The following is a 22164-nucleotide window of genomic DNA, read 5'->3' as shown; positions in this document are numbered from 1 at the left end:
AAAAAAAAAAAAAAAAAAAAAAAAAAAAAAAAAAAAAAAAAAAAAAAAAAAAGACAGAGAGAGAGAGAAAGAGAAAGAGAAAAACTTACAGTAGGCGGCTGTTCATCCGAGCTCCCCTCTGTCTCATCCTCATAAAGCGCACCACTCCCCTCCTTCCCACTTTGACCCGCCAGACCATCCAGAACGGCCGCATTGGACATCATCGCCGCCGCGCGGGCCCGCAGCTCCGGGTTCACGCCTGCCTGGGCATCCTCCGTCATGCCGGTGACTTTAGCCAGTCGCTCGAGTAGAATACACGACTCGAGACGCATCTTCTGGATGTACTGCCAGCCGCGACGGTTGCGTGTGCGCATCAGCTCATTTTCGGCCTCGATTTCACTTAAGCGCTTCTTGAGGGCGATGCATTTGCGTTTGTAGGCGACTTCGACGCTGGGCGGGTTGGAGGATGGGATTGATGTTGAGTGTTTTGTAGATGATTCCATTGCGACTGGCTTTTCTTATTCCGGGGGGGTGTTTTGTCGAGGGTTGTTTGTTGATTGTCAGGCTGGTAAAAGTCGAGGGTAGATGTAGAGTATGAGTTGTAGATTTGGGGTGGTTGATTAGATGGATCGAGGCTGTTCAGGCTAGTTGGTTTAGATTGCGTTGGGTGACACTTGGACTGGGGGCGTTTCTCGATCAACACGTTATTCCGGGACAAAGGGCTGATTGATCAGTGAGTAGATTCTAGGCCTTGAGGATGCGAAAGTGATCGGTGATCAATTGTCGACGGGACCGGTAAGATTCTCTTCGCCGAGACACGAGCAAACAGGGATGTTTGGGTTAGGCTGAAGCGACAGACAAATTCCGAGTCGCAGCAGGTCAGGCAACAAGTCTAAATGATAGGATTCTGCCGCAATGGCCGGGTATCTGGACGCTGGACTGGCGATGCTTTAGATTCATTCTGCCGCCTGGGGTCTGGTGTGGAGGCGGTCAGACTTGTTCGATTTATAAATGCCACGTCTAGAACGCTTGTTTTGCTACTCAATGCATCGCGAATATTCATTACTCTGCTAAACTATCTACTAAAGTTCATACTGCTGATCTCTAGCCGGATTTCTACACAGTGTTTGGCCCCTGTTTCAATGTCCACCAGTAGTGGGAAGACCAAGGAACACCTTGAACGAGTCGTAACTAGATCAACGTCAATCAATCGTGCTTCGCCGCAGAAAATGATGAACAACTTACATCAACCATTGGAATCCAGTCAAAGTACCCAGCATGACAATACGAACTGGAAGACCATTCCACAGGCCCGAAAATCCGATATTACCATAGATTCGCGACACAGCCGACACCGCTGACTCCCCAGCTAGAATACCATCAGCACCAAACAAGCCCCAACAGAGACACATCAAACTCACCCTTCCGATCCGCATTAAGCTTGCTAACCATCACATCAGCCGGATGACTGACGATGGCACAGAAGATGCCCGCAATATAGCCGCCCAGGAAACTAATACTCGTCTGCTGCAGCCCGCTACAGCTATCCTTCGACTTGCCCAAAGACCTGTAGATGGCATTGACCGTCTCCTCGAAGGTCGCGAACTTGGTCATGGTGTAGGGGATCTGTCGCGCCCAGAGCGGATACAGACCCTTGTACAGGCCGCCGAAACCCTCCTGGGCCACGATCTTGCTCCAACCCTCACGCATCGTTTGCGCATACGGCGGCAGCGTCGTCTGCATGCGCACCTTGATCGCCTCGAACGGGCAGAGGGCCATGTCGGCGAGGAATTCGGCCGACGCACTTGCGCCTAGATATACCACTGTGCGGTTCATGTTCGGGAACATCTGGTCGCCGTATAGATACTTGAAATACTCGTAGAATCCATATTTGCCTGCGCCTTGGAACGAGTACCCGATGAATGTGGGAGACCAGCCAAAGAAGACACCGCGTAGCCCTTCTTTTGCGAAGATTGAGCGCCATGCGGAGATATTTGATGTGTAGATCTTGGGGTCAACTTGGCGGCGACACTTGACAAGGTCGAGTGGTGTGACGGATGTATGGGTAGGCCCTAGCAGACGGGTTATCAACGTTAGGTTATGTGTGCGGGGGAATATGCTTAGAGGACTTACCACAAGCTTTATATCATGAAGAACGGGGAGAAGAAAGGATATGTTAGCATTGATTTTTCTCTTGGGTTCAAGGACACAGATTGTTTCCGAGAAAGCCTACCGATAATACCACCTAGGGCGCAATTGACAAAATATTTGGCTGTATTCGGCTCGATCTTCCCCATGGGAAGCGTGCGTTCCTGGGTTGCCATAATGCGGAGTCTTTTAGAGAATGAAAAGGGTTTGATTCTAGAAGGAAGGCCTCACACAACTCCGTTCATAGTCTAATGCAAGTGTAACAAGAATTCGAACTAGATCGATTGAAAGAATAGACTAGGATGAAGGGAGAAATGGCCCAAGGGAGAGGTGAGTATATATGGACAAGTCGGAATGCTCGGTCGGCTATATAAAACAGTAAACGAAGGCCATGTCGTCAGCAAGCATCCAGCCTTATCGGGACCAGTCAACATGGACTTCAAGAGCGGCTAGACCGGCAAGTGACTTGTACTCCTACGCAAGCCACCTCGGAAGTGGAGTGCCGGCATACCAAGGGGATTTGCTACGAATGTTACATTTATGCATCCTAAAGGCCAGGCTAATTCCCTGATTGTCTGTTTTACTATGAGTATGGCAAAACAATTTCGGTAGTGGACGGAAATGATGACGTCATGGATACAGGGTCCACTTTGAGGAAAAGCTAGAGCAAAAAGAAACATACTCCATTAAAATAGTACATACATAAATAGTATCAGCTCATTATACAGGAGAAGAGAGCCGATCAATCCCATCCGCTAATAGCACCACAACCCGTAGACATCATACATGGTAGTCATAAAACATATATAGTCAACGACAGGCTTCATATGCAAGAGACCTCGCCCATCGATGGCATTAACTGGAAAGAATTTGGCGTCAACGCAGCTGTATGTCCGGAAACGCTGCCATGCTGCGCTAGTACAAGCGCCAGTTTGATACCCAGTACCGAACCGACCCGGCTCAGAGAGCTTCGAATCTGCTCCATCTGTGCCGCGGTTCCTAGGCCGAACGTTAACACGTACCACAGCGGCCACTGCATCAGATACCCGTAGATGGCGCGGACGGGAGGCCGTCCCTCTATAGAAGCTGGAATCGGCTTCCCCAGTGCATCAATGTCCCCCAGAGAGAAGGGGATTGCCCGACAGGTGTCCGTGGTCAATTCTTCAATCTCCTCTAGCGCCGCTTCACGTTGTACGGTCTGGCTGTCATTGACGATTGAAGCAAGTGTATCGCGTAGATCAAGCATATGTCTTTGGAGGGCAATCCGTGCCGCGCGGTAATAAGTCCAGATTGCTGCAATAGATATATTCTGATAAGTCAGAAATGATTCACCCGTCCGGGTATGGACGACGAGGGGGAGCCAATTGTCTGGCAAATGTTGGCCCCAGTCAGCCATTTCCAGGGCTAGCAGGCGGCCGGTTTCGATCCACCCGGTAATTTGCGTAACGGTATCTACCTCTGATGATCCCTGACCAGAAGAACTCTCGGCGAACAGATGACCAATCTTCGTTGCCGTTATCATTAATCGAGGCACCGGTTCCGAAGGGTCAAGCTGCCCGAAAATAAGATCAGCACTGCTGTACCGTATATTTGCTCGCAAAACTATGTTCTCAATAAGCTAAGCAGCTTGTTAGCTTCTCCATACAGAACCAGATCTAGCTGATACTAACAGTATGCACATAAGCACAGATGAATAGGTCGCGACCTTGTGCATGACTGAGTTGACCTTCTCCTCGCAGCTTCATTAGAAACCCAAACCCCTTTGTGTGTGAGCTAGCGAGTCCAGTCCGTTCTCCAGAGATATCTTCAAAGATGGAGAGGATGACCATGGTCGCGAAGGTCTCGTCCTTCACTGCCTGGGATCGTGAGCTCAGAATGTTCCGAAGCTCATGAAGCGCCATTCCATAATACGCTCTTGCTTTGAGAAGAAGTGGCGACGCGTTCATCTGGTTGCTCAGAGCAATGAGAGCAGTTGCCTCAGTTGCCAGCCGCAGGCAGGAAGATACCGAGTCGTCTCGCCCGCTGTCCCGACATGCAGCATACAGTGACGGTAGAAACCCCAGGTGGTTCAAACATATATCGCTCGCGTCACTATCAACCGTGAATTGATCAAAAAAGTGGCAGACTGCTCGTTCCTCCCACGTAGAGTCGACGACGTGGGGGAGAAGTAGTAGCGATTCCTGCCGACTAAGGCTAACCGAGGTGCTTCGACTGCTGGGTTGACTGTCAGGGGGGGTGCTACTTCTCTTCCTCATCAGTCGGGCCACTTTCTGGTTCTCATTGCGGAAGATTGTGTCTGGTCGATAACCTGGACATGGCCTTCCGTATACAGAGCAGTTTCGGCATCCGGGTAGCGCTTCATCACACTTTAGGTTGCGCTTAGCTTTGTGGACCGAATCAAAATGAATGTGGACCCTTGGATTCCATAAGAATCCAACCGGGTATAGATAGGAAAAGTAAGGCTAAGATAACAAAGTTCTCATTATAATCCTACCTTGATTTTCCGTTTGCGGCATAAGTGGCATCCTGTGCTCGGTTTCCCCCCGTATACCATGTTCACCTATCCGCTGTATAGGTCCGGTACAGGAAAAGATAATGACCAATAATCTAAATCCTCCCAAAAAGTTCAAAGGAGAGAGGAAAGAAAAGGGACTGAAGAGAACTTAAGGTAACATCTGAAGAGAAGAGAAGAAAGACAAAGAGGAAAGCCACTCGGGCTAGATTTTGTTCAGGATGGGAAAACTTTCGTCATCTATCTGCCTAGCAATTGAGCTCAAAGAGTCCGATGTAATGGACGATCTAGTCAGTCTACCTTTGACAAATTTTGCGAGGTATCTAAGGAGGAATGAAGGATAGACATGGATGATGTCGGACAACTAAAACCAATATAGCTATTGCCGTGATTGATTAAAAGCCCCGGGGTCATGGGTTTACACATCCATATATGCGGAGAAACCAACGCCACAAGAGGGCTTAGTCATCGCCGTTCCACTTTAACTTTGGAATATATAATATACACCACTGATGAATAAGTAGGATCACTCATGCAAATATATTGGATTTTGATTTAGTACAAGTTATTGGGGAGTTTCCCATATATTCTCTTCGCTTTTTATGCAACAAACAAAAGGGGGGAGGGACAACCACAAGTCCCCTTTAAACGCCAAATACATCACCTCCCGAGGTGGATATCATCTAACTTATTATAAGAATAAAAAAAAATTCTTGAGGAATTAACTCACGCTGGTACGTCGTCAGGTTAGTAATGAGTTTAGTTGCACAAAGGGAGACCGTTCCCCACTCGGAACTCCATCTGCGTGGTTTATGAGGACGAATAACAGTAAGGTTGGGACACAAATCACAAAATCAACACTCATGATGCAAATCCTGGTACGCGATGACCGGTCATGATTGATGACCGCGTACCTTGCCAAGATTCTAGAGATCGCCGGAAACAAAGTAGTTACTTTGACATGCACGCTCAAGTCAAAGTCATAAAGGCGGCGGGTTGGGGTGGGGGAATACATGATCGTCATCTCCAAACGTCGAACCAAGGGGCAAGAAAGTGCTAAGACGAAGGGACATCCAGCATTAATTGGTCATCATCGTTGCCCAGCGGAGGGTCGGAAAGGTACGCCCTATGTCGGCTGTCATCCTGAGTAGGTCGCATTCCTGGCGTACTGGAGGAGCTCTGAATCACGACTTCATCTGTATCTTCTTCTGGAGGCGAGAACGTCCAAACCTATCAACGTATGGTCGATCAGTCACATTTCCGCGATGGAGGTTAAATTGATGAATCGCTTACCTCCATGACCGTACGGCCCGATCGGCTAGCCATGATCACAGCCTTTTCCTCCTCGAAAGCCACCCTCCAGACAGCCTCCGCGGGCTGGGACAATTCTCGGAGTAGCTGCCCACTTTGCAGACTCCACACCTTCACTCGACCGTCACTACCGCCACTGACAATACGCGAGCTGTCAAATTGCAGGCTCGTTACGCTATTGTCGTGTGCCGCTAGCCTGTGGATTGGGGCCATTTTGGTCAGAGACCAAACGCGGACGGACCCATCCGAGCCGCCAGTCACTAGTGTGTCGCCTCGCATTTGGAGCTGCCCCACCAAAGACGTATGGCCTTGGAGGATAGCATGGCATTGGCCAGATTGCGGGTCCCAAATCCGTACACTGGTGTCCAAACTACCTGTTGCAATTCGCCTGCCGTCGAACGCGATTGCGTAGATTTGACTAAAGTGCCCAGAAAGAGTCCGCAGGCATCGCCCTTCGGAAATACTCCAAATGCGCGCAGTAGTATCATAGCTTCCGGAAACAACTAGATCTCCATGAATCGCTAGACACCGGACACTAGCCTGATGTCCAACAAGGACGTTTCTACAAGTTCCCGTAGCCAGATCCCATATCCGAAGTGTGGTATCTCGAGACCCTGAGATAGCCGTGTTTTGGTCAGACATCTTTAAACAGCGCACGGTTGATGTGTGGCCACGCAATAAATAGATACCGGCTCTGTTCCACATACATAGTCAGCGTCCTTACTCCCTACAGTCCGTGAGAGGATCCCCCCTTACCCGGTAGCCATATTCCAGACGCGAACCTCACGGTCGCAGCCACCGCTCACTAGTATGTCATCCCATGGGACCATGGCCCATACACCCATCACATGACCTTGCAGCGTCTTTTGATTGTCTCCATTAGTATCATAGATATGAATCTTCGCATTGTCCAATGCAACAACGATATATTTAGGCGTCAGGTGCAGGCTCGTGACGACCCCCTGGTCTGGTGTAATGTGTCGGATGGTGCATCGCCCGCCTTTATTCCAGGCGGATTCCACCATATATTTCTGCTTGAAATGGGTCCTGTAGGACAAAGGTCGAGCTCTTCGCTTTCGGGATGACAAACTCGATGGGGAAAGCCAGTCGCCCGACAGAGAGCGAGTCAGACCGGGAAACCCGTCCCGGGCCTGATGACAAGAGGTACCCGAACTCCGTGACCCAGCCAGGGAGCCTGTACCGGATAAAGCATGCATGCGCTGAGTGTGAAAAGGGTCGAGAAAATCCCGGTCATCCTCCGAAGATCGACGAGACGCATACGAATGCTTCTCACAGAGGTTCTTCCATGTGATGTCATCGTTCAGTAACTCCCGCCAACGTCTTGATACTTGAGATGCTCTTGCTAGTGTTTTCGGATCGTCGATGAAGGAAAGAACCTGATCGAACAGATGGCCACTGTCAGCGGAGCTTGCAAGGCCCAATAACCCAGGTCACATACCCTTAAACATAATTCCGTTGGAAAGACTAGAAACGGGTCCTTCCTCAAACGAGGACCGACGTAACTAGAGACAAAACTCAGGTGTTGGCTATCACAGAGGCTGAGAATACCTTCCAAAAACTTCTGCCTTTTGAAGTTGGAAAGGGAACTGAAATGGATCCTGGCATTCAGGAGAAAAGCGTCATCATCTTCATCGGCCGACTGCCACGTCGGAGGTCTCTGATGAGGGGTGGGACTAGGAGCCGGAGTGGGAGGCGATGCGGGTGCTGAAGGAAGGAGATTCGGGGGAATCGAAGTGATAGACTTGTTTGACGATAGCGACCTCGAATGCGTACTCGAGAACGGAGCGACGGAATCTGAGACCGAACACGTTCGGGTATGGGCTGTCGCCAGCTGTTCAGGAACACTCCGCGGATTCATCCCGTTGGCAGGCCCAGTCGAGGGATAACGTCCGAGGGTGTGAGGAGGTGGCGCACTGTAGGGCGGTTATATCATCCACTAGACACTACCCAACCTTCACGAATATCGATCTATCCTCACACAGACGCCTTGGGGTTCTGTTTCGGTCATAGATTGAGAAGCGGGGAACGAGTGTAATAGGAGATTAGAGGGAAAGTGTACGCGAAATTTGAGGGTACGTGAATGTATATATATGTGTATATAAAGGGAGAAGGGGGTAGGAATATAATAGAAATAAATAGGATGGTACGCCGGGTTAGGTGAAGGGGAGGGAAAAATAGCGATGTAATAAGCGGATGATCTCCGACGGGCGGGTTGGGAAACTACTAACTAGCGATAACCCGGGAATAGGGGGGGAGGAAGGGAACAAGGGAAAAGAAGAGGTGAAGGAATAAGAAAGACAAGCTAAAAGATGTAACAGAGAAGAGAAATGGTTGTGAAAAGATGTAGCACTGACGACCATCAAACTCCAGGCCATAAATTCCAGATCGATACGATACGCCAGCAAAGTACTCGCAAAGCAAGCGGAGAAGAATGAACAAGGACTGACGAGTAATCTCAGTCTTACAATGTCGTGACTTCGTCAGGTGCTCTCAATTGGAATTGGACGCTGACTGGCCAAGGGGTTCCCGGTTCTGATTAGTGAGTTCCAAGGGGGGTCCACTTTCCAAATGGTGAATCGCTCGTGGGAATTGGTTTGGTATGTTATGTGTCAAAACGGCAGATATATCGTCATTCGGACCTTAAAGAAAAAGAATTTTCCCCCTGATTCTCTCTCGTCTTTGTCCAAAAAATCAACTCGAACCTATCGTTTTACTCCTAGAGCCTGGATCGGAATGTGTTCCTATGGCTAGCAAGATTGTATGGAAAGAGTACCTTCTGGGTGACTTGAGGGATAGTATGTACTTCAGACGCCCATGCAGTAGATACTACTAGTCAATGCAGGGATGTGTATCAAACGGCCATGGAGTTCGTTGCTACCTAGGCAGAAGACGAAAATAAATAGAAAAGGACAAAAAGAAAATCTAGGAAAAACAAGAAAAAGCAATAAATCAGAATTGCTAGCACTCAACAACCTCTTTGTTCGATGATAAATGTACTCAGTGCAGGTTCAGTTCTTGCCCATTCGTCAATCCCAAAAGTTCCCTACGTTCGTCCCATATAAATAAAAGAAGGAGGTCGACGACTTAAGGTTCTCCGGTCCAAACACTCTGTACCCCTATCTTGACCCAAGTCCTTGGATGCAGAGAACGGCAATGCAGCATCCGACCATGGAACATGTACTTCCCACGGCATGTCAGACTTGACGCATTGTTGCATCACCAGTTTAGCGAAGAGTCTGGGGTTTATGGCTTTGATATCGTTTCAACCCGACAGAGGCTCCCTCCAACTTTATATAGAGGTCTAACACACCCTACGTCAATCTGATCATGACTAGGGTATGCAATGATGACCGAGATTATCACAAGAACCCACAATATAATACGTAATGCTTCTACTAAAAAAAAAGGTATCGAGTCGCAAGGTTCAGCAAGAGCAAATTAGCCTTCCCAGACATAAACAAAAATACATGAGTCCCAGCATATCCGAGAGCCATCAAGTAGCTGAAGTAGATAAACGGACATGCCCCTTCACAAGAAGACTTCCAACTCTATATTCCCAACTTCTTGAACGCTAAGTCTCCGTGCAAATGCAAACAAAATATTGAACCATGGGTATGAAGATGACTGTGTTATCGCTATAATCTTTGAAAAGGTGAGTCTAGCCGTAACAATATATGACTGTAAAGATGATGTTAGTGGGCATGACCGAGCTGTAAGAACAGCGGCAGAATCATGCCGATAACGGAGGCAACCAAGTCCCGCATGGACTTGTTGGATTTGGACGGTATATCTCTAGAGTCGCCATATCCATTTCCTTGGGCCTCACGTGAGACGGAGTTTGGACTGTTCTCCTGCATTGTGTGCATAGCGACGTACCTGCCAAAAAAAAGTCCATTAGTCATCGTGCATTTGGAGGGAAGACCTGCGCAATGCAAGACTCACAGGAATGTCCCGGCCGAAAACAACAAAAGAACCCCGGTTCGCCAATGGGTGACAGACACATCACTGCTGGAACCTGAACCCATTACCTGCACAAATAAGAACGTTGCTAAGGCGCCCAAGGGTGCGGCCAGGCTAAAGACTAATAGATGCGCTCTTGCAGAACGACTAGAGAGACCCTGTTTGAGCAACACGGATGTAAGGCCAAAAGATGCCGGGGCCTTATGAACCATAATAGCAAGGAATATGATGAAGCTTAGGCCCGTGTCGGAACTAGATGCCCCCAGAGCGATCCCATCAGCAGCCGCATGGATGACAAGCCCAGTGGTTGTTGCAAAGCTGTGGCTGCTCTTGGAGGTATTTCCAGCATCCAACAATCCACCTTCTCGGGAGGGAGATGAATTGCGGCGTAGTCCGGAGCCTAGGTTGTCAAGAGAAATATGATATGGTGTTCGTTCCTGTTTGCCCGGAGCAGCGAATTCGGGGAGCTTGTCGATTAGATACATGAGAATGAAACCGCTAATGAGGGCGACTCCAACCCAGGCATGCGGCGAGCTCCCTTCGTCCTTGTTTTCTTTCTTCTTGTCTTCATCTGACGCCTCCTCTTTCCCTTTCTGCTCGCGACGTGTAATATACGGTGTGGAGTCGGAAACAGGCAACGCGGCAGGTACATCCGACGAAGAGACATCAGCGGGGTTGACGCCTTCTATATAATTAACACTAGCAACAGTCGGGATATTCTGATACTGCCAAGTTGTGGCCGCCGTTGTTGAACGACCGCTGAGTGCTCTCCCTTCACTCGGCGACTTTGCGCTGTATAGTGTTTCTACCCCCTCCGGAATAATAACAATCAAGGATGTTCCGACCAAAACTCCCATGCCAAGGGAGGATATGAGTCTCAATTGAGAGGAGGAAAGCGTGAATGCAAGTGGTAATGAGCCCACAACAAAAGATCTATCCAGCAAGACGGGCTCGTTAGATGACCAAGACCTGTCCAGCGGGGTAGTTGTCGAAATCCAAACTCACGTAATTGCCATCACAATGCTCAATGCGAGCAATGTGAAAAGACCCTCCATGGCTGACCTCTTCTTCCAGAGCTTTGTCTCCGTTTCTCTAGAGGCCTTCGATCATCATGCCAAATGCGGAATAATTAACACAGCTGTTATTTCCCACACTCCCTTTCTATCGGCTTTTCTGGGCCAAAGTGGACTGGAGGAGGAATGTTGACAGCGCGGAACAACTGAAAAACTGGAGAGAAAGAGAAAGACTGGTCAAATAGAATTTTTCTTTTCTTTTCTGGAGATGCGTCAAGGTAGGACTGAAGACGTGGCGTGTGGTTAGAGAGATTGCGATCCGCCGCAGTTGGAAAAGGAAGCGCCCCAGCGACGGGAAGACCCACAGGCGCCAGGGGACGTTTGACCAGGAATTTACGGAGATAAATATATAGAATGTAGAACAACAAGTGGGTTTAGTCCTCTTGTGTCTCTAATGATGAGTTCATGGTTTGTGCTCTGATGCATGTTACCTTGCTGTCCCTTAATATAGATATACTTTTAAGACTACTTTGTTCTTCTATTATCAATTAACCGACCTAATTTATTAAACAGATAGCAAAAGCTTCGCCTGCCGCATTCATTGTTTTCTGTTGTACAGAGATCGATGGTTGCGGGAAACAACCTCTATAGTGTTTGCGAGTACAATTCATTTGAAAATTAAGCACAAGAGGTCTCGGCTCCCTTGACGAGAGCATAATCCGACCCCTATCTTTCCCCTTGGTCATTAAGATTATGCCCGTCACTATCACAGTTATTCATTCACTGAGTCCTCAATGATAATGGAAGGCTTCACAATCTTTTTCCAAAACATTCGCTATTGATTAATGGAACGTCCAATAGTGTTTGGACTATATATTTTCGTGCATCAAATAGTCATGTAATATCCCTGGGTTGACTCGTCATGCAAACTCTTCAAATCACGTACTCTCTCATAGTCGCCTCTTGGGTTTATCCAAACACAATCACGAGGACTAGAGCCACAGCTGGAATCTTCAAAAACTGTTCAGTATAGGCCACATGCAAAAAATGATACCGAGTACACTTACTAGTAAAAATATTAACGCAACCCTGATATTCTCTGGATTCCACAAATAGCACTTCCTCTGCTGAAGATGTCTTTGTTGGTGAAAATATCGTATGGCTCCCATCAGCGTGACATATGTGGCAAACGCAAGCGATAGACAAGCTAGTACTTTCCCAGCCACTACAGAATCATGATGAAGGATGAATAGCTGGGCGACCACAATCGCAAATGAAGCAAGCGCATTTCCCGTGCGAACATACGCTAGATATGTTCTCTCAAGCGCTATGTGTTCTAGTCAGTAACAGTGTTTCAAGTGAGTATGCCCTTCTTGAACACATACCGAGGAAATCTCGCGGGTCCCCATCTTCAGCTGCCACTTCGGGGCATATCTTGGTCGACCACCACTTGTGCAAGCGAGTTTGTTTGCCCGTAGTATGAATCCCTCCGCTATGATCGGGTACTCTTGTCTCTTCTTGTGGGACTTCATTGACAACCTTCCTGCGGTCTGATGTATAATCCAACTCTATACCCTCCATTAATCGCGACGGGGGACACCCTTCTCAATTCATAGGATATTAGAGGCAGGCCCAAAGCCGAGGGCCATATTTTCAGTGAATATGTAGATCGTGGAGTGCCGGGGGTTGTTGTTGCTTAATGAATCCGCCGGAAAGAATCAACACTGAACTTGATGATGGACTACGCAAGCGGTTCCCCACCTACTCGCACGGTAAAAGGTTATACTTGCGCCCTAAAGAGAAAGGCGATCGTCTTGTTTTGAGGGTACAAAGGACAATGTAAAAATGGTAGAATATATTGGAAACTTGATTCCTGGAACCTGGTTTAGGCACTATTATTAATGATATAAAAATATCCGGTTTAAGCTAGGCTAAACCTAGGTGTTTCACCACTATAGTAATTGCATGCCATCAGTATTGACAACCTAGTATATGGAAACTTAGACCTAAAGCATAGCCACACAGTTTGATTAACCAGATAAAGTCTTTTATATGTCCAGACTCCATATCCTCTTCAAAGTGATTTTTCTGCTCGTGTCCCACTAATGACGTCATGACCGCATATATTACATACATCTTGCATTATGTTGCATGGTATAATATAACTATGCTTCAGGTTGATCGTGCCCATACTCCTTAGTCTGAATTGTCACAAAGTCCCGCAATCTATCTTCCTTCTCGTGGACTTGTGCTGGGGTCAGCGTCCCATAAGCCTCGTTGACCTGCGAGACTACCTTCTCCTTCCAACCCGTCTCTTCATTCCCTAGCACATTTACTTTTCCCAGACCATCCCACACCACCTGCATAGTTTCACCCAGTTTTTCAAGGAAAGCTTGGATCCCACCCTCGCCGCCTCCTTGTTGATAGCTTTCAAAAACGCCATTGCCCGCCCATCTCGGCCCTAAGCTGGCCATTATGATTGTATCAAGATCTTTGGCGCTCACTACGTCTTCCTGCACCAGGTAGCATGCCTCCCGTAGCAACGCAAACGCTAATCGATTCCCCACAAACCCCGGGATCTCTTTTTTAAGGACCACGGGCCGATGCCTTGATCCAGGGACGGAGAAGTACTCGCGAGCAAATTCCACACGCTCTGGCGAGGTATCAGGAGAGGGGACAATCTCCAACAGCGGCATGATATGCGGTGGGTTAAAGGGATGAACAACGAGCAAGCGAGTTTTATCATGCAAGTTTTGTTGTTGGGCGGATGCGGCAATGCCAGACGTACTGGTCCAGAAATGCGCAGACGGTGGAGCCAAAGTTTCCACCTGAGCCCAGAGGGATTGCTTGAATTCGAGATTCTCTGGTCCCTGTTCTTGGACGATAGTGGCGGACGCGCAGGCGGATTCCAGTGATGTGTGAATGTGCAAACGGCCGGAAGAGATTAGGGAAGCCACAGTGGACATTGATGATTGAGATTCTGAGGGTGTACCTTGACTCAGAAAGTGTGGCAATGTATTGAAAAGGTACTGTTTGAAGTCTGGCCGTGTGTCGAACACATCCACCGTCACATTGTCTCGAGAGAGGTGCAGTGCGGTCATGGATATACCGATGGTCCCTAATCCGATCACGGTGATCCTTTGCGGGCTGGTGACTGACATTGTTCCAAGTGTATAGTATAGTAGCTCTAGAGAGTGTACTGACTTCAAGCTTGTTACTTAAGAGACCTTTAGCAGGATACAGTCAGAGCTATGGGTGAATCTCGTCAATGGCGAGGTGAGCTGTTGGGGCGGATTAGGACTGGGGTCTGTTTAAATACACAGTATAGTCTCCCCGCAATTGGTCGCTTTGTCCTGTACTGTACGGGGTACCAGCCGAGATCAGCCGCCACATGGCTTTCATATCGAGTATATGATTGATATTCACTCCACTCCTAGTAGTTTATTATAATTGAATCCGACCGTATGTACTAACAAGTTAGCAATTGAAGTTGCCCGCTAAAGCCACTGTTGGTTCCCGTAGTGCGACACAAAAGAACCACCATCCCCATTCTCAACACTCGCTGGATTCATCACAGAAATCACATCCTTGGCAGCAGCTGCCGCAGTACTGGGCCTTTGAAATGAGGCGCATACTCTTCAAATGACTTCCATATTCCCATCAAACCTTGCAACTGTTCCAGGGTTACTATGAAAAAAGGCATCAGCTAGGCCATATGAATAATTATTCTCATCACAGATATCTGACATACCAGCGGCAAATAATCCTGTGTCAGCCATCCCGGGACAGATGCTCATGAAAACCACACCCTCCTTGCTATACTGTGCACTGAACTTGACCACCGCGGTGTTAAAGCCCGGCTTGCTGATTGAATATAGCGAAGCCACCTCTGTCTTATAATTTGGGATCATGTCCAGAGCCGCCTGACCACTGGTGAGGGCAATTACCTTCTTAACCTGTCCTTTACGTATAAGCGGCACGAATAAATTTTGAAGAGGTGAATGTTGCCGACGACATTGACTTTGAAGTATTTCGTCAAGTACTCTTCGAGGACTTCGCGTCGTTGACCCCTATTTTGTTCCCAATATCAGTCCGCGGTCATCGCAGAGTCCAGTATAAAGTTGACTTACAAAACTCCGATAGGATCATAGGCATCAAACTGGGGCATGAGACCGGCGTTAGCAATCAGGTAGTCGAGTCCACTGCCAGTGAACTGGGTTGTGTCTGCGTTTTGGCAGGATGGAATAGGCTAAAGGGACATTGTAAGGCAAAGGGGGCTTGTGGTACTTACCTGTAGAGAGCTATAGCCGGTGATATCGGCCTGCGCGAGACGTACGTTGGACTGCCCCCGCAATTCTTCCGACACCCTTTTCTCGGTCGCAGTCTTGTCCCTGACTAGTTCGATGACTGTGTTGTTGGGCTCCTTGGACAGTTGGCTGAGGAATTCCCACTAAGTATTAATAACACTGGTCAGTAGTCTTTCTTAACCCGACCCGATGCTGGGAAGTAAGACCCTCGCCAATAACCCTAGAAGCTTCCGTGATAACGTAGTTGGGCATGTTGAACAAGCAAGGAGCAGGCTTAGATGGAGGGTAGACTTACTATAGGGAACAAGAAGAAGTGCTCGAATATGACTATATTTACTGCGCGATTCTACGGACTGAGCCGACCAGGGATCAGCAAGGTGTACTTATACAGAAAAACCCCCGGTGTTTATCTACTCTCAACGCACCTGCTCCTCGATTAAAACATCAATTGGAGATTCTGGAATATTCCAAACATCGTCTAAAATAGACACTGTGATTTGAAATCCAAGTATATCGTTCATGTTTGGTATTGTGGTATATGCTTGCAGTCTCGCGCATAGTTGCCCTTTTACCCAGCTACCTGTAGGGTTGCAGCAAAGATTAATATAAGCCCTAGACGATTCATTATCAACCGTCGATTCCGATTGATGTGTAACTTTTGTTTAGAACCTTAGTTCATGTACCTTGCTTGATAATTTAGATAGCCTCCTAGCTAAATAATTAATTAGTGGCCCATGGGTGACAACATACTGTGGTGATTATTAGTACATATCTACAGTACTCTATCTGATCAGCGCACTTCTACACTACGTAGGCAATGCTGTTTAACATGTCCATTTGATTTTTTAGGTAAGATAACCCATAGCATCCAGACATATCTGATATACACATGAACAGATAGCTGATCATAACAATATAAATTGAAAGATAAGGTACATCCTAACCAGAATCTCAGCCATTCTAACAATTTCATCCCAACACAGCCAATCTTTCTCGCCATTCCTACCTATCACAGTAATGCACACGTCCATCTAAGCCTGCCCGACTCTTACCCCGCCTGAGAGCCCCAAGGCATTGTCTAGAAGCAAAAAGAACTAATAAAATGACGAATAGGAGCTGTGGAGCATGCCGCGGTAATTTTCACCATGGGGATCGCTCTATATTATGAGCTTGCTGACGTTGAGTCCTAGATCGCCGAATCCTCTATGACCGCGCCATTCCAGTTTGCGCGCAGTGCCCCCAATCAAGCCGAACCTGAAAAGGATATGGCCTCCGTCTCTCCTGGCCAAAAGCGAGCAACAGTAGGCGTGTCGTGGTAGGACGGTCGACATTGCATAGTAGGAGCACGGTCCCCCGGTTTTCTGGCATTCAGTTGGTTAATATATCTACATGAGACATCGAAATGCACACCTACCTGTCAGGTCTAGCTTCAAACAGTAAGATCGTTTATTATCATTGTGGAGGGGTCAGACAGATTAACGCAGTATAGGGTCAACACAGCCCATCCTATGTCCACCTATACCCTTTAGTTCCACCCAATTACAGGCTACAGAAAAGTACTTATTGCAATATGGTAAGTGGTTACCGCGCCTGACCACTGCATCTCAAAGCTCACCGGTCTAATAAAACCCAGTCCAATACAACGCCTCGTTCTCTGGCACTTTCGGTCATGACCCTACGAATTTAGGTAAATTACGCCTGCGCATGACCCTCGCAAATAACGCCCTCCCCCTCAAGCCACCGCAGAGCTGCAGACTTTACTCGCTCTGTCGTCTCTGCAATGTGACGGACTGCAGTCGCAGGCACCGGAGCTCAAGATCTCCGCCCTTAGAGCCCTCACAACCACCTCAAATGGTAATATTGGTGCAACACAAGCAGCTCAGCATGATGCCACAGGGATGCTTTTGTGTTCATTCGAGGTCAACGTATGAACTTCCGTTCTCTATCACATATCATGCCGTCATGCTCATCTACATAGAACCCCCAGGTATCCTACATCTCAGACCAATGGAGGCGGTACATCACAGGCGTCAAAAGCGTCATAAAGCCTCCGTCATGGGCAAGTATGATTAAGATATGGATTTCAATGACTTGCTGGACTGGGTATACTACCACGATGTACTATCACGTTTCAGCCTCATATACTGGCGCCAGCAAACCTCACCGGTCCCACCGGATGCTTGCATAGAGATTCGCATCTAAAAGCTATCGCTAACTTTTGCAAGCGAAGGGTAGCTTTTCAACTTCTGTTAGCGCCCTCATTCGGTACCGTCTCCCTATAACACTACCCTAAACCTTCTATCTGAGGTTTTCGACACAATGTCTGTAAAGTTACTACACACAGCATCCGACGAAGGCATCGATGATTGTAAAACTTCTTAAGAATCCTCGCATGGAGAATAAGAAATATTCCCTCCTCAGACACCCTCCTGAGAAACAATCCCAGTACGACGATGGCCATAAAATTGCTCCAATTAGGGATGCTGGTATACTTCAACCGGGTATCCGGAAACCTGCTCGAGCCAGCAGCCAAAGCCGACCGACGGATCAAAGGAGCCTTTACAAAACTCTCTCAACTCGGCCCTTGTGAGAGGCAAGTCCCCTTGTTTATCTCGGACTGCGAAGCACGAACTGATGGTGAGAGGCGTACGGTTCTCGATCTTGATCGGTAGGACTGAGAAGATGGCTTCATCACGATCCCTTTTTCTAGTGAGAAAGATGATCCAGGCTATTTGGGTCCAAGATGATCTTGCTAATGGGGCGATTGACTATATGGATAAATTGAGTGCGATCATTAGCTGTTGTGCTTTTTTGTCGACGTTTGTCTAGACTCTCGCGTTGTTGTCATGGGCTATTTGTCTGAGATAACTGGATATAAAAGTTTTTGCTACTTAGACAAGTTATACTTTAGTACCATTGCGGAAATAAAATAGCTCCTAATAATCATTACTTTATGTTACCGGAAAGTAATTAAATTGTCTGTGAGCGTTTGTAAGGATATGGAGTGTCATAGATCCCTCCAGGAGCTAAACCCGAAACGGTTATACCGGACCTTCGCGCAAACGCGATTCAACACGCGCCGTCATCAGTGAAAAGAAACTGACTTTATTCAGCTCCCAACTCTCATTCAAAGGATTCCTTACTTTCTTTCATCCTAGTCAACATGGCGAGCGAAGGCGACTGTAATTACTCCTCCATGCTACCCATCACCCCCATACTTTGAGAGCTACAATCCAGCTGACCGGCGTCAATCTCGTTTTAGGGACCTGCGACGCTAATGACGCCGTCCAGATCACCGTGGTCCAGCCCAGTGAACAAAAGCCGAAGACCATCTCTAGTTTCCATCCGCAGTTTACTTATCCGATTTTCGGTGATGATGAGACTATTTTTGGTTACAAGGGCCTGATTATTCGTTTGCGATTTGCTGCTCATGACCTCCGTCCGCATATTCATATCTCCTACGATGAGAAGTTCAAGCCCGTGGGCGACACCGCAGCGGTTGACCTGTTGAAGACATTAAAACCATGGATTCCAGAAGGTAGTACTTGATCTGAGGTTGAGCTTGAATCACTGTACCGCGGCTGACGAATGGGTAACCCTTCAGAGGCTTTCTCCGAACTTTCAGATTACGAGAACGCCGTGCAAGAGGACACGGATGCGAAGAACTTTGTGCCGCCGGGGAAGCTTGTCCATAACTATGTCACCCGGGGAAGAACATACGAGATCTGGGCGGGATCTCTTGCTGATCCTCAGGTGCGACGGCTGTTGGATCGTGCTCAGGTCTTTGTGTCGCTATTTATCGAGGCTGGAACGCCCCTAGAAACAGATGATCCTGAGTGGACACTTGAACGTTGGACGGTCTACTTTGTGTATGAGATCCTTTTATGCCTGGGGAGAAAGCCTGAACATGGCTGACGATAACCCGATGACCATAGGTACGAGAAGGTGAAGCCTCCGACTCCCACTGCTTCACAATATTCCATCGTCGGATATGCGACAACCTATCGCTGGTGGTTCTATCAGAGTGATACTTCGGAGAAAACCACGTTCAAGAATGATCCATTCCCAGGACCCGAAATCAGGCCTGCACAGCTACCATCACGGTTACGGATTGCCCAATTCCTCATCCTCCCCCCCCACCAGGGCTCGGGTCATGGTACCCATCTATACACAACCATCCATACTGCATGCTTCAACGACCCGACAATTGTCGAATTGACAGTTGAAGACCCTAACGAAGCGTTCGATGCGCTCCGCGATACCGCAGACTTCCACATTTTGCGCCCAGAATTCCTGAAACACAACGTGAATATCGACCCCGATCCCTACGAAGGGCTTTCTAAAAAACAACGACCCCGTCGCGTCCCAACATCCGCACTCATCCCCACAAAGCTTCTCCATGACATCCGCGCCTCTCATAAAATTGCCTCAACGCAGTTTGCTCATGTCTTGGAAATGTTTCTTTTGGGCGAGATCCCAACCAAATATCGTCATGCTGGTGGCGCAAATATGTCCCGCCTATTGATCAAGAAATATAATGCAGAAGACCCCAATGAACGACGGTACTACTGGTGGCGCATGCTAGTCAAGCAGCGTCTCTTCAAGCGCTCTCGGGATATTCTCATCCAGCTAGAGATGAGTGACCGCATTGAAAAGCTGGAGGAGACGGTGACCAACGTAGAGGAAGGCTACGAAGCGCTAATCAAAGTCTTCACTGCCCGAGAAGAGGCTTTGCTGGCCAAACAAAGTGAATCTGGTGAATTATCTGAAACTGCAGTTCTAGAAGACTCAGGCACAAGTTCTAGTGATGCTTCCGCCAGGGATCAGCGCGTTAAGAGGAAGTTCACGGTAGAGGATGATGACGAGGAAGAGGATGAACTGGAAGCTGCCAAGCGCCCAAAGGTCTAATTTATGATTTGTGTTCTCCTTTTAGGCTTCCAGAGTCGGCGAACTTGGTTCAATCTATACACAGGAAGATTCAACAAATGTAATATCAGCGCTCATGAGTCATCAAATCCATGCCGTCATTTGTATATCGTTTCTACGCATGAATCGAATCACTCATGGTAGCTGGGCACGGCAGTATCTGTAATTTCCAACGTATCTATAGTAGCAGACGAAGTAGTATCCAGATTCGTCAGACTTGTAGTTCCTATCGATGTAACTGTCGAGAGACTGGCGTTCGATGAGGCTATCGAATTTGGCGGTTTGCTTCTTACATCGAGATATTCGGCGACATTAGGACCCACATCTTTCCTAGAGGGATACGACTCTTCCAAGGTACCGTTTGGCTGTCGAACAAGTTCATCGACGTACTCAAATGCCCGTCTGAGGTCTTGTATTTCAGCCTGCATGGCCCCAGAGTTGAGAGATGGGTTAGTCACAGCCTCAGTCTGCAGGATCTGCTCCGGTTTTCGAATGGGCGGTAAGTCATGGTCAAGCGGGGCGATCTGTTCGGGTTCCTGGGTTCCTCTTTCCCACCACTCTTGCCATCTAAACCGCCGAGCTGCAGATCTATAGGCGAGCTGAGCTCGTCGTTCTTCGCGCCGTGCGGCTCGATCTACTCGGCGTCGAAGGCAGTACATGGTATTGCGACATATTTTGAGGATCAGTGCAATTATAAGACACACAAGGATAATCACCGAGCAGGTCGTGGCGAATTCCTTGACGCTTAATTGGGGTGATATATCTTGCCCTGAGTAGGAGTAGATTGTTCAACAGTGCTCGAATCAGAAAAGCTTGACGATAATGTATTGCATGAATTTTCATGGAATATATCGCTCAATCCCATGGATGATTCTTCCTGCACTATTTTAATACACTCTTTGGCATTCTGCTACATGCCGAGTACCAGGTGCATGATGCATCTGGGAGTGATGCCGGGAAAGGCCCAAATCTGTATCTTACCCCGCGGATTGCGGCGGGGATATAAGTAAAAGAGGCCTTGAATTTGCACCCAAATGTGCTACAGTCTCCCCATTTTGGGTGAAAATCGGTGCAATCGTGCTGTAGTCTCGCGAATCCTCCGCTCTTCTCGCTTTATTACCTGTTGCAAAAGATGAGCTTTTCACTCCAGATCCTGTAGATGGGCCCAATGCCATTCGAGATATTTTCTGGATTGCCCCCCCCCCGCGCCCGGGATGACTAGCATCCGACTGGATTTCTAGACATTCAGACCCATCTAAGTTCATCCAATGATCTGCTAACGAACCATCAACCGACGAATTCCATGGTTGGGTACACAGACAAAGCATTCCTGGCGGTTCAGTCTGTGTAAACAAAACAGTAAACCCAAATTCGTCCTGGGCGTCGAATTCACTGACAGGGTCCATCAGGACTGTCAGAAGCTGACGAGTTAGCTCATTTAAGCGCTTTGCCATTTGACAGCTAGTATTCCATGGCTATCGCCAAGATATGATGGAATGATCCCGGAGCCATAACCATGGTGGTCATTCCAAGCGTGAGCTAACTCGTTTCCGTTGAGAAACAAGCCTGTCCCATCACAGGCTCTATCCCCTATATGGATGCTCAGCTCAAGCGGCTAAGGCCTCATCAGCCGAAAATAACACAGAGCACCATTCAAGTCAAAACCACTATTTCACGAAGTCAATTGTTCTCTCATAGCCACAATCTGAGCATAGCAATTGAAATCCCACTGCAGTATCTCCCTTATCTATGCAGGCGTTTAAGCAAGTCGGACATTATACGAATGTAAAGGCCAATGGCTTGAACTGACTTTGACGCAGTAGCGTATAGGTGGACATGCTTTTATAGAGAGCCGATGGGCTAGCAAAGATGAAATTAGAGGGTGAGACTAGAAGAAATGGTAACGCTAAGCTCGCTGGCCACCGCATGATAGTGGTGAACTACATGTATGCGACCCGAATTTGCACGATAAAGCTGAATGATTACT

The 22164-nt window shown here is 47.9% G+C and overlaps 14 protein-coding genes across 14 annotated transcripts in view; 2 read left to right on the top strand and 12 right to left on the bottom strand.

Annotated features, from left to right (window-relative positions):
• BDW43DRAFT_32183 (uncharacterized protein) overlaps positions 1-678 on the bottom strand; it is a 1441-nt gene extending 763 nt beyond the window's left edge. Inside the window, exon 1 of the mRNA XM_032049419.1 lies at positions 90-678. Coding sequence (XP_031902240.1) covers positions 90-482 — 393 coding nt within the window. The 5' untranslated portion in view covers positions 483-678. The remainder of the gene's footprint in view (positions 1-89) is intronic.
• Positions 679-941: 263 nt separating this feature from the next.
• On the bottom strand, positions 942-2540 carry BDW43DRAFT_32186 (putative mitochondrial phosphate transporter Pic2). The gene is made up of 5 exons (XM_032049427.1): positions 2213-2540; positions 2113-2118; positions 1401-2051; positions 1225-1348; positions 942-1170 (listed from the first exon to the last, which is right to left on the bottom strand). Exons 1-5 carry the CDS (start codon positions 2301-2303, stop codon positions 1119-1121), a joined length of 924 nt encoding a protein of 307 aa, XP_031902239.1. The 5' UTR covers positions 2304-2540; the 3' UTR covers positions 942-1118.
• Positions 2541-2763: 223 nt separating this feature from the next.
• Positions 2764-5019, bottom strand: BDW43DRAFT_270038 (putative C6 transcription factor). The gene is made up of 3 exons (XM_032041303.1): positions 4622-5019; positions 3798-4493; positions 2764-3745 (listed from the first exon to the last, which is right to left on the bottom strand). The coding sequence occupies exons 1-3, from the start codon at positions 4679-4681 to the stop codon at positions 2951-2953; spliced, it is 1551 nt and encodes a 516-aa protein (XP_031902238.1). The 5' UTR covers positions 4682-5019; the 3' UTR covers positions 2764-2950.
• Positions 5020-5193: 174 nt separating this feature from the next.
• BDW43DRAFT_270035 (F-box/WD repeat-containing protein) lies at positions 5194-8379 on the bottom strand. The gene is made up of 4 exons (XM_032041302.1): positions 7410-8379; positions 6707-7347; positions 5933-6644; positions 5194-5869 (listed from the first exon to the last, which is right to left on the bottom strand). Exons 1-4 carry the CDS (start codon positions 7827-7829, stop codon positions 5696-5698), a joined length of 1947 nt encoding a protein of 648 aa, XP_031902235.1. The 5' UTR covers positions 7830-8379; the 3' UTR covers positions 5194-5695.
• Positions 5335-5787, bottom strand: BDW43DRAFT_32148 (uncharacterized protein). Its single transcript, XM_032049335.1, has one exon. It carries the CDS (start codon positions 5661-5663, stop codon positions 5382-5384), a length of 282 nt encoding a protein of 93 aa, XP_031902237.1. The 5' UTR covers positions 5664-5787; the 3' UTR covers positions 5335-5381.
• On the bottom strand, positions 7977-8379 carry BDW43DRAFT_32146 (uncharacterized protein). Its single transcript, XM_032049333.1, has one exon. The coding sequence runs from the start codon at positions 8344-8346 to the stop codon at positions 8125-8127; it is 222 nt and encodes a 73-aa protein (XP_031902236.1). The 5' UTR covers positions 8347-8379; the 3' UTR covers positions 7977-8124.
• A 1225-nt stretch (positions 8380-9604) lies between these two features.
• BDW43DRAFT_32136 (Mn(2+) transporter ATX2) lies at positions 9605-11298 on the bottom strand. The gene is made up of 3 exons (XM_032049322.1): positions 10937-11298; positions 9914-10864; positions 9605-9847 (listed from the first exon to the last, which is right to left on the bottom strand). Exons 1-3 carry the CDS (start codon positions 10984-10986, stop codon positions 9664-9666), a joined length of 1185 nt encoding a protein of 394 aa, XP_031902234.1. The 5' UTR covers positions 10987-11298; the 3' UTR covers positions 9605-9663.
• Positions 11299-11515: 217 nt separating this feature from the next.
• Positions 11516-12788, bottom strand: BDW43DRAFT_270030 (YidH family protein). The gene is made up of 3 exons (XM_032041301.1): positions 12330-12788; positions 12012-12271; positions 11516-11955 (listed from the first exon to the last, which is right to left on the bottom strand). The coding sequence occupies exons 1-3, from the start codon at positions 12523-12525 to the stop codon at positions 11914-11916; spliced, it is 498 nt and encodes a 165-aa protein (XP_031902233.1). The 5' UTR covers positions 12526-12788; the 3' UTR covers positions 11516-11913.
• A 180-nt stretch (positions 12789-12968) lies between these two features.
• On the bottom strand, positions 12969-14231 carry BDW43DRAFT_270029 (uncharacterized protein). Its single transcript, XM_032041300.1, has one exon. The coding sequence runs from the start codon at positions 14103-14105 to the stop codon at positions 13110-13112; it is 996 nt and encodes a 331-aa protein (XP_031902232.1). The 5' UTR covers positions 14106-14231; the 3' UTR covers positions 12969-13109.
• Positions 14232-14441: 210 nt separating this feature from the next.
• BDW43DRAFT_298921 (NAD(P)-binding protein) lies at positions 14442-15503 on the bottom strand (the record flags this gene model as incomplete). Its single annotated transcript, XM_032044640.1, has 7 exons — positions 14442-14495; positions 14555-14631; positions 14696-14874; positions 14925-15014; positions 15075-15193; positions 15236-15394; positions 15471-15503. The coding sequence occupies 7 exons, from the start codon at positions 15501-15503 to the stop codon at positions 14442-14444; spliced, it is 711 nt and encodes a 236-aa protein (XP_031902231.1).
• An 850-nt stretch (positions 15504-16353) lies between these two features.
• On the top strand, positions 16354-18151 carry BDW43DRAFT_318323 (uncharacterized protein; the record flags this gene model as incomplete). The annotated part of the gene is made up of 10 exons (XM_032048684.1): positions 16354-16384; positions 16514-16588; positions 16646-16687; positions 16741-16824; positions 16989-17176; positions 17239-17303; positions 17387-17417; positions 17505-17619; positions 17673-17902; positions 17934-18151. The coding sequence occupies 10 exons, from the start codon at positions 16354-16356 to the stop codon at positions 18078-18080; spliced, it is 1008 nt and encodes a 335-aa protein (XP_031902230.1). The 3' UTR covers positions 18081-18151.
• Positions 18152-18354: 203 nt separating this feature from the next.
• Positions 18355-20234, top strand: hat1 (histone acetyltransferase catalytic subunit HAT1). The gene is made up of 4 exons (XM_032049206.1): positions 18355-18433; positions 18514-18789; positions 18856-19120; positions 19187-20234. The coding sequence occupies exons 1-4, from the start codon at positions 18415-18417 to the stop codon at positions 20157-20159; spliced, it is 1533 nt and encodes a 510-aa protein (XP_031902229.1). The 5' UTR covers positions 18355-18414; the 3' UTR covers positions 20160-20234.
• BDW43DRAFT_32115 (uncharacterized protein) lies at positions 20234-20995 on the bottom strand. Its single transcript, XM_032049274.1, has one exon. It carries the CDS (start codon positions 20834-20836, stop codon positions 20309-20311), a length of 528 nt encoding a protein of 175 aa, XP_031902228.1. The 5' UTR covers positions 20837-20995; the 3' UTR covers positions 20234-20308.
• On the bottom strand, positions 20996-21839 carry BDW43DRAFT_32093 (uncharacterized protein). Its single transcript, XM_032049208.1, has one exon. It carries the CDS (start codon positions 21629-21631, stop codon positions 21155-21157), a length of 477 nt encoding a protein of 158 aa, XP_031902227.1. The 5' UTR covers positions 21632-21839; the 3' UTR covers positions 20996-21154.
• Between the last annotated feature and the right edge of the window lie 325 nt (positions 21840-22164).

This window comes from Aspergillus alliaceus (assembly GCF_009176365.1).
Source record: "Aspergillus alliaceus strain CBS 536.65 unplaced genomic scaffold BDW43scaffold_12, whole genome shotgun sequence".
Lineage (NCBI taxonomy): Eukaryota > Fungi > Ascomycota > Eurotiomycetes > Eurotiales > Aspergillaceae > Aspergillus > Aspergillus alliaceus.
Note: the sequence above shows the minus strand (reverse complement) of the source record. Positions and strands in the feature narration are given on the sequence as shown.

What these genes read in the sequence shown, in the direction of transcription:
- BDW43DRAFT_270029 (XM_032041300.1), bottom strand. Translation starts at nt 14,105, where the DNA reads ATGTCAGTCACCAGCCCGCAAAGGATCACCGTGATCGGATTAGGGACC.
- BDW43DRAFT_32093 (XM_032049208.1), bottom strand. Translation starts at nt 21,631, where the DNA reads ATGGCAAAGCGCTTAAATGAGCTAACTCGTCAGCTTCTGACAGTCCTG.
- BDW43DRAFT_32148 (XM_032049335.1), bottom strand. Translation starts at nt 5,663, where the DNA reads ATGACGATCATGTATTCCCCCACCCCAACCCGCCGCCTTTATGACTTT.
- BDW43DRAFT_270030 (XM_032041301.1), bottom strand. Translation starts at nt 12,525, where the DNA reads ATGGAGGGTATAGAGTTGGATTATACATCAGACCGCAGGAAGGTTGTC. An exon ending in GGACCCGCGAGATTTCCTCG is followed by an intron (nt 12,272 to 12,329) that starts GTATGTGTTCAA and finishes TAGAACACATAG; the next exon opens with CGCTTGAGAGAACATATCTA. An exon ending in TTGCGTTAATATTTTTACTA is followed by an intron (nt 11,956 to 12,011) that starts GTAAGTGTACTC and finishes CAGTTTTTGAAG; the next exon opens with ATTCCAGCTGTGGCTCTAGT.
- BDW43DRAFT_32146 (XM_032049333.1), bottom strand. Translation starts at nt 8,346, where the DNA reads ATGGCCTGGAGTTTGATGGTCGTCAGTGCTACATCTTTTCACAACCAT.
- BDW43DRAFT_32115 (XM_032049274.1), bottom strand. Translation starts at nt 20,836, where the DNA reads ATGTACTGCCTTCGACGCCGAGTAGATCGAGCCGCACGGCGCGAAGAA.
- BDW43DRAFT_32186 (XM_032049427.1), bottom strand. Translation starts at nt 2,303, where the DNA reads ATGGCAACCCAGGAACGCACGCTTCCCATGGGGAAGATCGAGCCGAAT. An exon ending in GCTTAATGCGGATCGGAAGG is followed by an intron (nt 1,349 to 1,400) that starts GTGAGTTTGATG and finishes ATGGTATTCTAG; the next exon opens with CTGGGGAGTCAGCGGTGTCG. An exon ending in ACTGGATTCCAATGGTTGAT is followed by an intron (nt 1,171 to 1,224) that starts GTAAGTTGTTCA and finishes ACGTTGATCTAG; the next exon opens with TTACGACTCGTTCAAGGTGT.
- hat1 (XM_032049206.1), top strand. An exon ending in AAAACCATGGATTCCAGAAG is followed by an intron (nt 18,790 to 18,855) that starts GTAGTACTTGAT and finishes GTAACCCTTCAG; the next exon opens with AGGCTTTCTCCGAACTTTCA. An exon ending in CGTTGGACGGTCTACTTTGT is followed by an intron (nt 19,121 to 19,186) that starts GTATGAGATCCT and finishes CGATGACCATAG; the next exon opens with GTACGAGAAGGTGAAGCCTC.
- BDW43DRAFT_270035 (XM_032041302.1), bottom strand. Translation starts at nt 7,829, where the DNA reads ATGAATCCGCGGAGTGTTCCTGAACAGCTGGCGACAGCCCATACCCGA. An exon ending in CAACGGAATTATGTTTAAGG is followed by an intron (nt 7,348 to 7,409) that starts GTATGTGACCTG and finishes CTGTTCGATCAG; the next exon opens with GTTCTTTCCTTCATCGACGA. An exon ending in GTCTGGAATATGGCTACCGG is followed by an intron (nt 6,645 to 6,706) that starts GTAAGGGGGGAT and finishes TATGTGGAACAG; the next exon opens with AGCCGGTATCTATTTATTGC.
- BDW43DRAFT_270038 (XM_032041303.1), bottom strand. Translation starts at nt 4,681, where the DNA reads ATGGTATACGGGGGGAAACCGAGCACAGGATGCCACTTATGCCGCAAA. An exon ending in GCCGCAAACGGAAAATCAAG is followed by an intron (nt 4,494 to 4,621) that starts GTAGGATTATAA and finishes CGCAACCTAAAG; the next exon opens with TGTGATGAAGCGCTACCCGG. An exon ending in TCTGTGCTTATGTGCATACT is followed by an intron (nt 3,746 to 3,797) that starts GTTAGTATCAGC and finishes CAAGCTGCTTAG; the next exon opens with CTTATTGAGAACATAGTTTT.
- BDW43DRAFT_32136 (XM_032049322.1), bottom strand. Translation starts at nt 10,986, where the DNA reads ATGGAGGGTCTTTTCACATTGCTCGCATTGAGCATTGTGATGGCAATT. An exon ending in AGCATTGTGATGGCAATTAC is followed by an intron (nt 10,865 to 10,936) that starts GTGAGTTTGGAT and finishes CTTGCTGGATAG; the next exon opens with ATCTTTTGTTGTGGGCTCAT. An exon ending in TTTTCGGCCGGGACATTCCT is followed by an intron (nt 9,848 to 9,913) that starts GTGAGTCTTGCA and finishes TTTTTTTGGCAG; the next exon opens with GTACGTCGCTATGCACACAA.